The sequence below is a fragment of the Gallus gallus genome, chromosome 3 (genome assembly GCF_016699485.2).
Source record: "Gallus gallus isolate bGalGal1 chromosome 3, bGalGal1.mat.broiler.GRCg7b, whole genome shotgun sequence".
NCBI classification, from domain to species: Eukaryota; Metazoa; Chordata; class Aves; order Galliformes; family Phasianidae; genus Gallus; species Gallus gallus.
The window spans coordinates 11527209-11542965 of record NC_052534.1 but is presented as its reverse complement, the minus strand read 5'-3'; the positions used below and the strand labels follow the sequence as shown (position 1 = coordinate 11542965).

The 15757-nt window shown below is 42.7% G+C and overlaps 2 protein-coding genes across 23 annotated transcripts in view; one reads left to right on the top strand and one right to left on the bottom strand.

Annotated features, from left to right (window-relative positions):
* The first annotated feature begins 116 nt into the window (after window positions 1-116).
* Window positions 117-3186, top strand: FBXO48 (F-box protein 48). The gene is made up of 3 exons (XM_419336.8): window positions 117-184; window positions 524-860; window positions 2274-3186. Exons 2-3 carry the CDS (start codon window positions 555-557, stop codon window positions 2433-2435), a joined length of 468 nt encoding a protein of 155 aa, XP_419336.2. The 5' UTR covers window positions 117-184; window positions 524-554; the 3' UTR covers window positions 2436-3186.
* Window positions 3187-12132: 8946 nt separating this feature from the next.
* The window catches only part of PLEK (pleckstrin), a 55550-nt gene continuing 51925 nt past the window's right edge, over window positions 12133-15757 (bottom strand). For 18 of the 22 annotated variants that reach the window (XM_046938465.1, XM_046938467.1, XM_046938462.1 and 15 more), the window contains 3 exons: window positions 15293-15376; window positions 14217-14286; window positions 12136-13454 (listed from right to left, as the gene is read on the bottom strand). In XM_046938465.1, the coding sequence (XP_046794421.1) occupies window positions 13315-13454; window positions 14217-14286; window positions 15293-15376 (294 nt within the window). In that variant the 3' untranslated portion in view covers window positions 12136-13314. Of the gene's footprint in view, window positions 13455-14216; window positions 14287-15057; window positions 15173-15292; window positions 15377-15757 lie in introns of those variants that run through there. The other 4 variants (XM_046938479.1, XM_046938480.1, NM_204863.2 and 1 more) reach the window with 3 other exon arrangements.

Sequence of the window (15757 nt, the reverse complement as noted above, 5' to 3'; positions counted from 1 at the left end):
TGCCGCCTTCGAGCCTCGCCGCCGTTTCGCGCTCCGCCGAGAGAACTACGAGTCCCGGCAAGCTTTGCGGCAGGGGCCGCGCGCATGCGCGCTGCGCCGCGGATGTCGCCCTGTTTGTCAACAAGGCGCGGCGCTGATGGCGGAGGCGCTTCCAACCGAGCGGCAGCCCGCGGCGTGCGGACAGGTATGGGGGCGCGCGGCGCCAACGGTCGGGCTGCGGCCGTTAGGGCTTGGCGGGAACGGGCGGTCCAGTCAGCACCGCACCGCACCTGTGCTCCGCTCAGGGCCGGCTGGCGGCGGCCATAGGCTGAAAGGGTGCGGAACGCGAACGGCATGCCGTTAGAATATCCCCGTAGCGTGACAGAACGCTGAAAGAACTGAAAGAACCGGAGGACGGGCGCCTTGCGACGTGTCTGAAGGAGGCAGCAGTGAGGGGCAACTGAAGGCACTGCTGTGCGTCGGGACAGCATCCAGGCAGCGGTAACGCGGGATGCTCATTTACTGTTGCTCTTTCCTCACGCAGACACGCTGATTTGACTTAGCGAGAGCTCTGAATGATGCAGAAGACGCCCAAGAGAAACAAGCAGCCGCTGACTGCCGGCGAACCGGCGCTCCTCCCTCCTGACAAGAGGAGGAAAGGAGCTCCAGCTGACTTTGTGGCACTCCTGCCTCCCGAAGTCAGCGTGCAGATCTTCAGCTCCCTCGACCTCCGCAGCCTGTGCAGTGCCGCCATGACGTGCAGGCGCTGGCGGCTCGCCATTGACGGCAACGACTGGCTGTGGAGAAACCACTGCTTAACGGTGAGGGCCGTCTGCCAGCGGGAGATCGACGGCGACCGGGGAAGTGGATATTCGTGGAAGGTAAACGCAATAGGGGTGTGGTGGTGGTGGTGGTGTTGGCGGTAGCTTTGAAGCTTCTGGGGTTCGTGGTAGAAATATGCAAAGAAATTGTATAAATCTGTATTTCGCAGCTGTCCAAGGCTAATGCCGGATGCTCGGAGAGCTGCTGTAATGCCAGCATGACTCAGCAGTGAAACCAGACTGGGAATCCAGTTAAATACACACAAACACATTTCCCATCACCCTATAGAACTGTCTATGTCATTTTGCTATTTCTGATATCCTCTTTCCTACACAGAACCTCCTTTGCTTGCTCTATGCACTCTAGTTAGTCCCGAGGCCACCAATGCAAAGTGGCTGGAAAGCTGCATGGAGGTAAAGGCTGTGGGGCTGTTAGCTGGCTGAATGTGAGCCAGCACTGCACCCAGGTGGCCAAATAGCATAGCCTGTCTGTCTTTCAGTGTATGAGCTATTCATGAGCTGCCTGTGAAGAAAAATGCCTGAAAATTAATTCCACGTAGCTTTATCTCAATATATTTTGAACAACGTGCATCCAGGAGGAAGAACGTGGGGTAAGCAAAAGGAATGAAGGAGCTCACAGGAGCTTGCAGAAGCTGTTTTGGAGCAATGTACACACACATAGACACATTCCTGGTTCTGGCTGCTCTGAAGAGAGAGGAGCTGGATGTGCTGAACACTTGAGTCCAGCCTCCAAATTGGAGTAGATCAGGAAAGGAATGGTTTCACAGTTACTCCTCTGACCTAGCTAGAGAGTGAGCCCCACCCTATTTTAGCTGGTGCATTTGCAAACAGTGAAGTGTGAAAAGTGAGCAAGCAAAAACCAAAAGATAATAAAAATAATTCTGGACTCACACTCCCTGCCTTAAGCAGGAAGGTGTTGACCTCCAAATGTAGCCATCTTTCACCTCTTGCACAACTGTTTACAAATCTCTCTGCACTGGATCTCTATTTTGTTTCTATTTTAGAGGGGAAACGAGCAACAGATAGACAAAGCAAGCATTTCATGCGCTAAAAGGTTGGTTGAATAGAAGAGTACAACCAGCTTGCATTATAAGCCCAAGCCAGACTTAAAGGTCATAAAAAACCTGAACAGGAAGAGAAAGTGAAAGGCTTTTTTTTTTTTTTTTTTTTTTTTTTTTAAGAATAAGGAGGAAGATGAATTCTTGTTTAGGGTTTTCATTTCCCCATCATTTTCACCCTCTAAGAACTGAGGCAAAAAATGATGCTCAATCTAACTCTGAACAAAAAAGATGGAAGTAGACCCAAGTCTGCTTCCTTTTGGGTTTAGCATCCAGGTATCAAAGACACATTCCAAATCCTTTTTTTGGCACTACTCTTCCAATGCAAAAAATGTATTGAATGCAGTTTAATTCAGTTTACTTCCAAGATTTTAGCTGTCTGTTTTTCCATCAGATCACATTACTAAGGAACTACTGGAAAAGCAAAGTAAAACAAGAATGGCTCAGTGGGAAATACAGTAACGTTCACTCACAAAACAACTTGCCTGAGAAAAGCATGTATCCGATGGATGTTGACACATGGGGAGAAATCCTGGAAGCAGAACTAGAGAGATGAGAAAGGACCGCTGCTGCTTGCAACTCAAGAACCTTACATCAACAGCACATGGACTGCCAGCCTGTAAATATTTTGCTGTTTAAATTAGTCATATTTGCAGACATGCAAAGAAAGCTTCACAGAAAAAAACAAGTAAACATGCAAATAACTTTTTACTTGCACTTTATCAGATTTACTGATACAGAAAGTGAAATTCTGAATAAGACTCGTAGTCTTATTCAGTATTCAGTAGTAATTTCGTGTTTGTAAATTTAATCTTCTGCTGTATTATATGAAGACGTTGATTGTACTTTCAATTTGCACTTTTTTTTTAAAGACTTGTAAAAAAAAAAAGTGTTTGATTCAGCTTGTATTGTATCAGCAGCATAATGTGGGAGTTCACCAAGGGAGGCCAGGCGAGGACAACTGCATACATTGGAAAGAAGTGGACGAGACAGCCACCTAGTGGCTCAACATCCCAACATGCCTCAAGGCATGCAGCCTGCACATCTGGAGGTGTTGGTGCTTAGCAGCACAGCATTTCTACAGCCCAGCTCTGGGACTTGTGAATGAGGACTCATAGATCAGGGCAACCAGCAGGGCTGAAGCAGCCCCTTTACTAACAGCCTCTCCGTGATCAGCTATGCACGTGTCATTTGTATAGAAGGCAGGGAAACAGTGAGTAGAACAAGTTCCACTTATTACTTTAAACAAAGTAACTCAGATACTCTATGAAAATAAAGTTACCTCACACAGTTACACTATTTGGAAACTCTTAGCTTTTCCTGTGTTGTGATCTCCCATCATACAGATTCTCATTGACCAGCACTGATTTTTGCAGTGACTTCAAAAATTGCTGCTAGTGTAAGAGTATAGTATAAATGCCTATTGAATTACTCAACATAAAGAATGACTGCAAGATCACTTTCTTACAATTTGGTTTGAATGTCACCTTTCTATACCTGCACTTTTGCACTAAAGAGTAATTAGAAAATGGTGGGAAGGTCCCTATTTTTATTTTTTTTAATGCCTATAACAAGTCACTGATAAACCTATTCAATATAGAAAGAGTTCTACTGTGCCTAGAAATACAGTTAATGCAAAAACATTTCCGTGTGTTATGTCAACAGCTCCAGGCTCAGCGGAACTAGGTCAGGTCCTCATTAGAATTTCGTTAAACGAGGTCATAGAATCGTAGAATGGCCTGGGTTGAAAAGGACCACAATGATCATCGAGTTTCAACCCCCCTGCTATGTGCAGGGTCGCCAACCAGCAGACCAGGCTGCCCAGAGCCACATCCAGCCTGGCCTCGAATGCCTCCAGGGATGGGGCATCCACAACCTCCTTGGACAGCCTGTTCCAGTGCGTCACCACCCTCTGAGTGAAGTCCGGCCCTTACATGTAGTGGTGCCCAGTAACACAAGATGGAGCAGTAGAGCAGCTTTGTTCAGAAAGTACATATCATGGTTGCCTGGGTTAAGACACTGTTGGCTGGTGGTGTTTCAACAAATGAACAGTTCAGAACAATTTATGTGTATTTATTTTTTCACAGTTATTTAATACCCAGTGAAGACATTTTTATCTCCTGTCCTTTTAGGAGTCTGGGCTCACAGCTGTTTTTTTTTGTTGGTGGTGGTGGTGCTTTCATCTGAAAGGCAAGGAAACACAGAACAGGCAGGTGAAGACCACAGTTCTACAATGCCTTCAAGAACAATACATTGATTCCCTTTCTAGTTAGGAGCACTCCACAGATTCCACTAGAACTGACTCACTTCCCTCAATTTCCTATCATTTCCTCATTAGTGGTTTCCTTTCTCCTCCTCAAGTCATAAGCAATAGCACCTTTTCTAAATTCTACTTAAGAATTGAGACACCATTCCTGTCAACAGCATTACAAGCTATGTGCTAAGTAATGTTTCCTAGCTACCTGTATTACAATATATTGCTTACCTGCCAGTGCAGGTTGGGAGACCAAGACCCCCCTGCTACAACTGTATTAAGTTGCAGAGCCTCTCTACTACCAAAAGAGACAACACCATTCAATAACCATAATGGATGCAACACTTAAAGTTCAGTGAACCTCATGCTATCGTACTGCCACCACACACATGACTCAAGTGTAACTTGGGGCAAAGAGCACTGCGAAGTACAGTGGGTGTAGCGTGGAGTTCAGTGAACTGCAAACACCGCTTCCTTTACTATTAGCTATTCTGCCCTAAGATTATATCTTGTTACCCAATGAAAGAAAAAACAACAACAAGTTTTTCCACTGAAGATGCTGCATCACGCCCTGTTCACTGTATTTTCTACTCAGAGAGACAGAAATTGAAAAGACACACATGAATTGAGAAGACTGTGCTGCTAGTATTATTCTCATAACCTCAAGAGTGCCCGAATTATTAATTGTAATACGGAGGAAATGCACAATAACGGATCTAATCCCTCACCTTTCCTCTCACCCAGCCTCCTCCTGTTACTTCCAGTCCTCAACTATCAGCTATTTTTCACCTCTTGCTGCCCCTTTCCTCAGTTTTTGTGTATTTGTCTCAGGTATAGCATGTACTTAGCTGCAGTCTTCCCCCATTCTCTTGTGACCTCAGGAATTATCAGCCTCCATCATGCCTTTAACTGTCCACTTCAGGTGGCTGTAACTCTTTAAATACATTAGGAGTTCAAAGTGCTCAGCTATGCAATTTGACAAGGCCTCACTCTTTCAATGTAATTTTCTTTCAGTGAGTAAAAGTTCTCATTAAAACAAGCATGATTCCCCTCTTCAAGCTCCACTTCAAAAGGGTTTTAATTCCCTTCAGAAATGGTTTCATCAGTTTTGGCCTTGTTTTACCCCTCCCTACCCTCATACCACCTGCTCAGCTTTCAGCCCAGTTAAAGGCTGACTTTACTTTCCCCTTCATTGTCAGCCCAGCAGCATCCATAGCTACAAACAGCAGCTCTCTGTGCACCACCAGCTGTGGTTTGCACCTGCCTATTCGCCCTCGTAGCTTCAAGCAAAAATGCTGAAGTGACTACAGCAGGAAGAACAGACCAATACCTAAATTATTTCTCATGCTTAGGTTTCCCTCCCCAGGGAGCAACCTCAGCAAAGACCACTTATGCAAAAGCCACCTACCTCCTCTAGGTGCACACCAGCTATCCTCACATCTGGATGGCTGGTGAAGCCCTTTTTCTGCTTCGGTACCAACCTCTCTTACCCATAACTTTTGAGGAAGTGGAAAGTTCAATTCAGCATGCTCCACCTACCTTCCCTGATGTTGGCATACCATTTTGACGCTGCTACTCTTCCGTTTTCAGCTGCAAAAGGATGCCTCAGGCACCCACCACCCAGGATTCCTCCTCGCTACGTGGCCTTGCTGCCTTTCACCATTCTACCCGTCCCTTTCCCAGAAGAGGTGTTTTGAGAGAGTTCACAAAATTTGTGTAGTGCAGAGCAAATACTTTGTCCTCCCCCCGCACCGCAGCTCAAACCGGCCACGTTTCTGTGATGAAAAGAATGTTCCTCTGCTGCACAAAACCTCCCCAGCTGCTGCATGCAGCTTAACATCAAAACCTGCACCAAAGCTCAACCAGAGGTCCCCCAAGATACATATTTTATTTCTGTATTTCCAAAATGACTGTGGTTTTAGAACCTCCTTGCAGCTACTCACCGCTGCAGAGCTCTGTTTTTGGAGGAGGGAGCAGTAAGTTTGGCTTTATTTTATCATGGTGCAGGATGTGGCTTAGGGCCACTGGCATTACAAGTCAGACTAGTCAAAAAAGAAAGCACCGTTATGTTTAATTAACACAGATTTTATAGTTTAAAGCTGTTCTCCCTTGTTGTATCACTATTAAGCTATGTACAAAGTTTGTCTCCTTTTTTTTTATTAAGCCTCAAAAGGCCACAATGAGCTCTCCGTGGAGCTTTCTTTTCTCCAAGCTGAACAAGTTCATTTCCCTCAACCTTTCTTCATAGCAGAGGTGCTCCAGCCCTGTGGTCACCTCTGGGGACTGCACATGTCCATGTCTTTCTTGTGCTGGGGGCCTGCCATCAGTATGCCTTCATCACATTTCTGAGAGATCTTACAGAGTGAAGCAGCTGACCTCAATCCCGAGCCCTCACCACTCTGTTTTTTTTTCCAGACCTCAAGGTCTGTGGATAGAAGTGTGAGGAGAGAAGCGAGGGATAGAAAATTCCGAGGTTTCAGGGACACAACCAAGATGCAAAATAAGAGGATAATTCTATGTATCAGAATAGTTATTTGCAACCCTCTCTAACTCCTGAGGATTGTCCTGTTCATCACTGCCATCAATTTTCAGCAACCATTGACTTACAAAGCAGGATGGAGAGGGATTAAAAACAAACAGCCTGCAAAGGCATCTAAGTTCAGATAGTATATTAGCTTCTTTTGATTCACATTTTAAAATATCCTTGGAATCATACAAATGCATGTGCTGGTTTTAATGCATAGTTCTTAAAAACTGTAGCAGCCAAAGGACATGCTGTTTGCCAATACAAGAATCCCACAAGACACTACAGTGTATTGACACTGGTACTAAACACTGTTCTTAAACCTCTCGGAACACCAAACAGAATACCATAAGATGTGGTCTTGCAGATGCAGACAACACCAAGTTGAGTGGTGATGTTGATGGTCTTTAAGGTTCCTCCTAACCCAAACCACTCTATGATTCTATGTTAACAGGTACTTAATGGAGGATTCAACTAATGTTCTAATGTACCTTTATTCTTGAAGATCATTGCTCCATGGACATTTTTATCACTAACTTATACTGCTCATTAAAATCACTCTTACACACAGCTCTTCTACCAACACACGTCCTTAGAGATAACCACACTGAGAGCAGCTCATATGCTTAAACAGGGAAATGATCATGACACTCAGTGCCCATAAAGTAACCAAACATCTATACATGGCACATAGATATGATGACGTTAGAGGAAATTTCTTCTCCTCTAGAAGGATGACTAAAGACCATGTGGTGTGTAGTAGGACTCCTAAAAATACCACGACATTTATATTTACGTATCTGAATTGTATTCTATGATGCCTACAGAAATTGCTACAAGTTCTCTTAACTTTTTAAAGTAGGAAGTTTAGTTTAAAGTAGTTTTAAGAAAGGGGAGGTAGCTGGTGGACAGAGGAGAAAGGGGAAACAGAACTAAACCATTTCAACTCCAATTCTTTAATATACCAGACAGGGAAGAGAAGGTAGAAGATCTCGGTGATAAACATACAGAATATAAAAAAACAAACCTAATGAGTTCCCTCTCTTTGAACTGCTCAAAGGAAAGTCTGTTCGTTTCATCAGCATCTCCCTCTCATTATTTTCCTCCCTTCTTCTCTCTTTGATGGAACTTGAGAGGCAAACATTGCCATCTTAAAGGCTGAATCTATGCAAGGAAGGGGAAGAGTTTTACTATACCCTACCTCACTTAAAATGGAAGTCAGCTGAAGTATGAGAAGCAGTTTTCTCCTCAGCTTTCCTATAGTTTTATTCTCTCTTCAACCAAACAGAAAGGGGAAAGAAAAAAGAAATCTACCAGAAACACAGAGGGAAAAACCACAGTTCTGCTTCTAAACACAAAGCAAGAAGTTATATGTTCTAATCCAGGAACAAAACAAAACACTTGTTTTATCAGAAGTTCTATTTCAAGAAGTCCCATGAGTAACAGCAACAGAAATTTGGCTTCAAAGATTATCAAGGGTGTTCTCTGTTTAGTTGGCCTGCAAATTACCAATCTCCATTTTAAAATGTAAAGGAGTTCCTAAAATAAGCTATAGCATTAACGGGTCATGAAATAACCATATTCAAATTATTTTCACGCATCAGATTTGAACTTCAGTCATATCATCATCCAATACAACAACAAAAAAACCTGATAGATACACATGGCTGCATGTTGGCTCACTTTCACATTCATTTTGCAGATCACCCAGGACTACGTCTCATATTCTATATTTCCATATCCTTGTCCACCAATGAACACTTTCAAAGTTGACAAGAGATGCTCTCCTCTTTTAGGCTCCAATCCACCAACTGCAGAGACCAGGAGCATTACAAGGGCTCCACAATGCAGCAAGGCTCTCCTTTACTGGCTGAGCCATCTGGAAAGGCAGCAGCACTTCATCATTCTGAACACTGATCCTGCCTCTATCACATGCTTCTTAAGTCTTCTTTGTGCTCCTCAGCATCACACAAGTCAAATTAGAAAGGTCACAGTTACTCAGGAACCACAGTGGTAGGAGAGAAAGCAAGGGAAAGGAGCTCTATTCATAATCAATGCTTATCTGTGAGAAGCAGGGCTGAGTTTTCCATCCTGCACCCTGCTGCTGGAGGGAAAAGATCTGGCACTTTATTCATTAATAACTGCACACAGTCTAAACAATATAATTACTTATATAATCTGAAAGCAAACCTTCAAAACACAGGCTGTGTGAACAGCCTCACATTTTAGCTTTTGAAAAGAAGCACTTTGCATATTGTGGCATGTTATTAATATGTACGAGCACATTCATTCCACTTTTACCTGCTCTAAGACAAACTCAATACAGTGCATTTATTTAGCTATCAGTCAAACAGGTTTACTAAAAAACTTGTGGCAGTTCCTCCATGCTGCACACAGCTTTCTCATGCTGCCAAAGCTGTCAAACTCCCACACTCCTCAAAGAGAGGCGGTGTGGTGAGAGGAAAGGCCTAGAGCATGCATCGCCCTCACAGCCTGCAAGAAACCCAAACAAGAGAGGAAAATTAGAAGCCCGGCTTCAAGCTTTCTGCTGCACACCAAATGGCATACTGAGCACAATTAGATCTCTGCATAGCAACATTACGACCACAGGTCACAAACCAATATATACACACTTTCTGAAACATAAATGAAAGACATCAGCAGAAATACCGACTACAAAAAACAAAGGACTTTTACCCTACTCTTCTCATTCTGTGAAAGTTCAGTCCCATGCTCTTTTACGGTTCTAAAAAACAACAACTATGCTTTTTTGACTCTCAAAAAGGATTCCTAAGGGGAGTTTTGGTGCTGTCCAAGCCCGAATCTCAGAAAAAAATAGAGACCTATTACAGAGAGCTTACCCAGACCTCCACACAAGTGTTTTACACTTAAATAACCTCTACAGCCTTCTGAAGCTTTTGATAACAAATCAGCAAAAAATATTTGTTATTTAACATTTGTAATAAAACGAAGCCTAAAACCACAAGCAGGATTACTGCACAAAGGCATTACTTACAGCACAGCAAGCACAGCTACCAATGTTGTCTGGAAGAAAAGTATGACAGCACACCAGATGACACCTCAGAAGCCCTGACTATTTTCCCCTCTTCCTTATGAACAAACTTTACCTTGTACAAGGCCTGCTCTCTCCTCTAGCGCTAGTATTCAGTATGCCTTTTCCCTTCCCCATCTTCTGAGTAACTGGACTTGCCTCATAACCTATGATATAATTGCATTTTAATATTTAATTTCTTTGGACAAAATCTGTTTGGTATGTCTGGAAATTGTACTGGCATAAAACCAATCCTCTTTTTTTTTCCTTTGTAGACACCCATTACAGTAGCTTTTGCACCTTGTCTCAACTCCAGCAGATGTCTTCTGAGCAACCCTACTCAGCTTGAGGGTTGTGACAATTCCCATTATATCATGCACAATTCTTAATGTCAGATTACCTGTGGCACTTAAATTCTTACTTTGATTTTCAGAAGCTCTACCATATGTCTGAAAATGGAGTATCTTTGAATAACAGCCCCTTATTAACCCTTGCCTCCGGTTCATCCCTTCTGAAAAACGTATCAGAGCGGTGCCTTTCCCTAAAAAGAAAAGTCTGGGCTTTGCTAAAGTGTACTTTTTTCTTATCATGTCTATTTTTAATATTCACATTCAGCCTGGAACGTGGAGCTAATTATCTGTGTCAAGATGGGTGGGAACTGAATAAAAGGAAGATTGGTTTGGAGCCGTGTAGTACCATCTCAGGCAAACCAAAGTCTTCATGGAAGGAAACGAGGGCAGGGTGGCATGAGACAGAAACTTCCAGTCTCCATGTTTCCTCCAAGAAGCAAAGATACCTATAAATGCCCGGGGTGCACACTAAAAAGAACCACTGAGTTGGTCACAGAACCTATTGTCTGGTACAAACATCAGCACTCTTCCGCAAATACACTGATTACCATTGCCTACCATACCTTCCATATGTAGGCACTGCACCAACAGTTGCATTCCTCCTTTGCTATGCTAAGCTGGGTGAGTTCCTGTTTTTCACTTTCCTGTGCTATAGGATATTTTGGGGTTAGTGAGGTCTGAGGCAAAAAAAATGAGCAGAAACCACAAAGCAATTATCAAAAAAGCAGGGCTGAGCAAATAGTTTATCTGTCCTTCACCATGAGGCTTCCTTCCTCAGAAGAACAGACCAGGCTTCAGCGATCCTGTCAGTTTGCATGAGATACAGGAAATGCCTGCTAGAAACCGATTTCCTCTATGTCCTAAATGGATGTGACAACACCGTCTCTGCCAGCCTGCTGCCTCAGCACAGCTGCAGCTTCTGTTATTTCTGAGAAAAAACTCAGCTTATTAAAGAACAAGATCTGATCCTTTACCAGAAGAGATTCAAGGAAGTGAGAGACACCAGGAGTGCTCTACCACACATGGGAGAAAATTACCCAGATTCAGCCCCAAGGACAAGAAGCTTCTTGAGCAAATCCATGTTTCCTTTAGGATAAAGGACACTCTGCTGATTGCCAGTATTTACTGTTCTCTACCCATTGAGGTCACAAATATGCCACAGCCTGCAAATTCTGAAAAACCAAGCACAAAGAATGACAAAGCACCAGAGACCAATAAACAAAGAACTTGGAGATGCCTGTGAGATAAAAACAGAGTAGAAAGCATGGTTGAGCTTTGAGCTCAGTTTAAGGCTCAAGATGTTTTCCTTTTGGGCTGGTACAGTCTTCACACTGCATTGGCTTGTACCTGCAGTGCTCCACCAACACCAGAGGGTCTCTGCAAAAAAGGGGTACCTGTTCTTCTGCAGGTGTTTGATGCCAAACTACAACTCCATAACATGAATGTAACTGCAGAGAGCTCCTTAGGCAAGAGTGAAAGGCGCAGTATTGGTATAATATTGCTAGAATGCAACAAGCCATACTTATAAGCAATCAACCTTCAGGTACATTAGCTTAGATCTCTTCAGACTTGCTTTCTATTAACTGTTTTCACTGTCTGTGTGAACTAGATGATGATATATTCATACCCTTTTCCCTCCAAATGGGAAAAAAAAAAAACCCAACAACTTATCAGCAATCTGTTACTGTATTTATAGCTTTCCATTCTGCAGATAACCATATCAACCCAAATGCATGCAGTGGATCACCAAAGTTTTGCTTTCACCACACCCTGGGAGATCATCACCAAGCTGGTCCAACAGGTCAAGGCATAGTCCAGTTACTGCATATGCTACTTGTACTACACTGCTGCTTTACCAAAACAACAGCTTTGTGTGATAACACAGCTTCCATGAACCAGATGAAGTTTCTTCCTGAACATCAATCAGAATACTCTAGGCAAGACAGCAGCTTCTCCTGGCTCTGTTTGCATGGTATGCGTGCAAACAGGGTATATATACGTATAATGAAACAGAACTAAAGATAAACTTTAGAACCATGTTTATAGCTTAGTTTCAAGAAATCTGAATCAGAGTTCTTAAGGATAAGGAACCTGATTTATTTATTTATTTTTAAGTCTACTTGCAATCAAACATCTGTATGTAACAGGAACAGACTACGTGCAGAATCTCACATTTAATTCCAGTTCTTGCTTAAAGTTTGAAGACTTGGAAGTTTGAGGCATACGGTATGACAAAAAACAAAGACTGATCAGGTAACCTGACACCATCAAATGACATTTATTGCAGAACTAAGTTTCTTTCTCTAATATGACTAAAGCACAGAGCCAAGCATATATTTCTGAAGCTTAAGAAAGACCCTAAGCAACAACACCTCAGTTGGGAATTCAAGTAATATATGGATCCTTCTCCTCTTCCTGAAAGAGCCTTACATCAAATCCAGGTCAAATCAGCAGTATGTGACACTCCAGCAGCTGCACTGGAGATCTAAATGAAGCAAAACAACAGTCCTGGAGCAGATTCTTTTGGAAAAATTTAGTGAAGGTCAAAATGAAGTAGGTATAAAAAAAAAACCAAGACTGCTTCAGGTTTGAAGAATCATGGGCAAAGAATTTTCCGCGTGGATACGAATCAATGACAGCAGTATGAGTAAGTGCTTTCTGCATAGTGCTACCACAGTTGTCTGTACTCTTCCTTTCCTTAACACTGAAGGATTATAAAGGTATGGATCACATTTCCAAATAAGGATTCTTTCCTTAGCTCTACTGCATTACTTGGATAGCTGAACATGGCAGTAGAAAGATGGGCTAGTAAAGAAGAAAGTGTGAAGTTTGTCTTGGGAATCCCTTGAGTTATTAGAAGACACTCAAACACAGTAGAGGCTGAATCATAAGTGGCTATTCCTTATGTACAGACAGCAACATGATCCTGTCCCCTGTTAATGGTGAAATTCTTGCTACCAGCAGTGGCAGCAGGGAAAGGCATAAGACATAACCTTCCCAAGGTACGCTGAATACTGCAAGAAGCACACACAAATGTAACATATTCTATGCTATAATTTAGTAAGATACTTTCCACTTCTGTTGTGGTAGTGCCCACTACAGAACTGAAACTTATTCCCCCCTCCCCCCCCCCCCCAACCCACAAGCCTTAGGAGGCTTTTCTAGTTGACACTACTTTATCACAGTGAAAAACTAAAATTCCCATTTTGCTTTGAGCAATCCATTTCAGGTGTCCTTCTTGCTGGTAGATCATCTTCATTTCCCAGTCCTAGCAACTGACTGAATTGCTTTGATCCACTCGGTACGCTCTGCGGATGAAGCTGCTTGCAAGTAATAGTGGACTTCACTTGCTGTGATTATTTCAAACAGGTTGTTTTCAACGTCATACTTCTTGGCTAAAGGGAAGAAATAAGGAAGTCAGCTATGAGTGATCAAAGTCTTGCATTTAAAATGTTTCTTCCTTTACATTCTGTAAAGGGATTTGCTTCCCTTTACACTTCCAAGGGTCTCTATTCAACTGATGTCCAAGCAGCCCTGTGGAGAGCTCATATTCCCCAGCCCAGTGCTTTGCCAGCTACAAAACCAAGACTTAAAAATGTCTGATGTGACATGATTTCCAATCTGTTTTTATGTCTGATAGCACAGCCTACACAGGCAGTGAGATGCCAACACACTTTCTGGCTGGTTATGCTCGTCCCTCTCTTCTGTGGAGAAGAGAATGCATGGAGTGCATATTTCGCATTCCTTGCAGCGATGCTTAACCACTGCTCTTTCACAGCTTCTAGTTTTGGGAGGGCACAGAACATGTAGAGTAGCAATTCACTGGCACCTCCATTTGTAACCCAAAGGTTCCATCAAAAAAATCATAACTAAAAAGAGAACTCACCTTATTTTTCTATGGCCAGTTATCTTTACATAGGGGTGCCAGGTCATCATTTTGACAAGTCTGAACAACTGACAAAGCACAAGATTCCCTGTTGCTACCTTTATCACTGTACCCTCTCCCAGTAATTAAAGAGAACTGAGTAGTTAGAAGAATTATTGAATTGTTGCAAATAGATTATTTTTTGAGAAAAAAAAAATCATTTGTGATTTTTGGCAGATTGAAAGAATGCACCAAAATCCTATAACACAGCTCTTTCACTATGGTTCCTTACAGTCTGGCATATCTTCCACCGCAGTCACCACACAGCCCCTCAAGTGGATTGCTCCTAGCGGATCTTCGCCCTGGGGAAGATACAAAAAAAATCAATATAAAATAACACTCCTGAAACTGTCCACATCTCAGTAACTGACTACGACTCCACAGTGGAAACAAAAGCATTTGGTGACTCAGCATGTCACCTAAGGAAACCAGGGATCCTCAGTCAGTGTGATATAAAGGGTAGGGGTCATGCACAAACCTGCAAATAAGTAAGAAATCTCATTTGAATTCAGGATCTACGGAGTATTTTGCATGTCCTGAATAACGGCATGGAAAGAATATAAACCTTGTTCCAACTACAAGCTTTCCTTTTCATGGTGAAAAGAAGGTTAATTAGAAGAGTAGATCTTTAAAAGTTTTTGTTTGCTTTATTAGAAAAAAAACAACAAAAACCAGCAGGAGCAGTTATAACTTTGACTATTTTTTCCTTCTTTCATGCTTCAAGACTGTGATAGTTAAAGAATGGATGAAGAAGCACTTCTCTTAGCATAAGGAAGGAAAAGCCAGAAGTGGGGAAAACACACTGGAAATTGAGGTCAAACTCTTCAGTGTTGACTCTCAGTTGTGTCTAAGCTGCTTCTGCCAAGCAGGACAGGCATAGCAGGGAACCTGCAACCCACAACAACAGCACTGCTCCTGCAGCAGTCCCTGACAAAGCAAACACTCACAACGGGCTGCATCCATACAGACACCCGCTTTTGAGGTTAGTTTTTTTTCAGTACTGACTGTTCCCAGGTCTGGAAGTCACTTGCCATTCTGACATGCCAGCCCCCAAAACCATCATTCTCTCTTACTTTTCCAGAGAGTAGCCAGGTACTGTGAGCACAAACTGCCCCACTGTCCTGCCTGGCTTTTTCTATCACACATTCCAAAGCAAATACTTCACTCATATTCCTAGAGGAGGGCAGCCTGAAAAGCAAACAAACAATAAAAACAACCAAACTACAACAACAACAAAAGAATAGGACCCTGAAGCAAAACTGCCAAACAAACAGAAAAATAACTCAAAGTTGACCAAATGTGTCTTACTCCAGCAGGATCGTAGTAGTGAAGATATGCAGGGTCCTCTCTTAAAACAAACTTTCTCACTTTCCAGTTTTTCCTCCGATGCCCCTAGAAAAATCCAAAAAACACAAATGGCATGAACTGCCCTCCCTGCAAATGCTTACAGCCAGCTGTGCAATTATAAAAGGGGGAAAAATGGTGTTTGGACAGGAAGCAGTCACTGGAGTAGAAACTGGACCTGGACTTTCTGCATCCCACTGCTTTTCCTTCACACTGACTTTTTTTTTTTGTACAAAGTACATCATCTTCAACATGAGAGATTTTCCTAAACACATCTCATAGCCTGGTGGTTACAGCATTCACATGAGTTCTGTGATAACAAGGTTTAAATGCTTGCCTCAACACATACATGTTAAATGCCTTGCAGGAAGATACCTTAACCCATTGGAAGAATGATCTGAAGGTCCCTCTCTCCCTGCAAGGAGGACA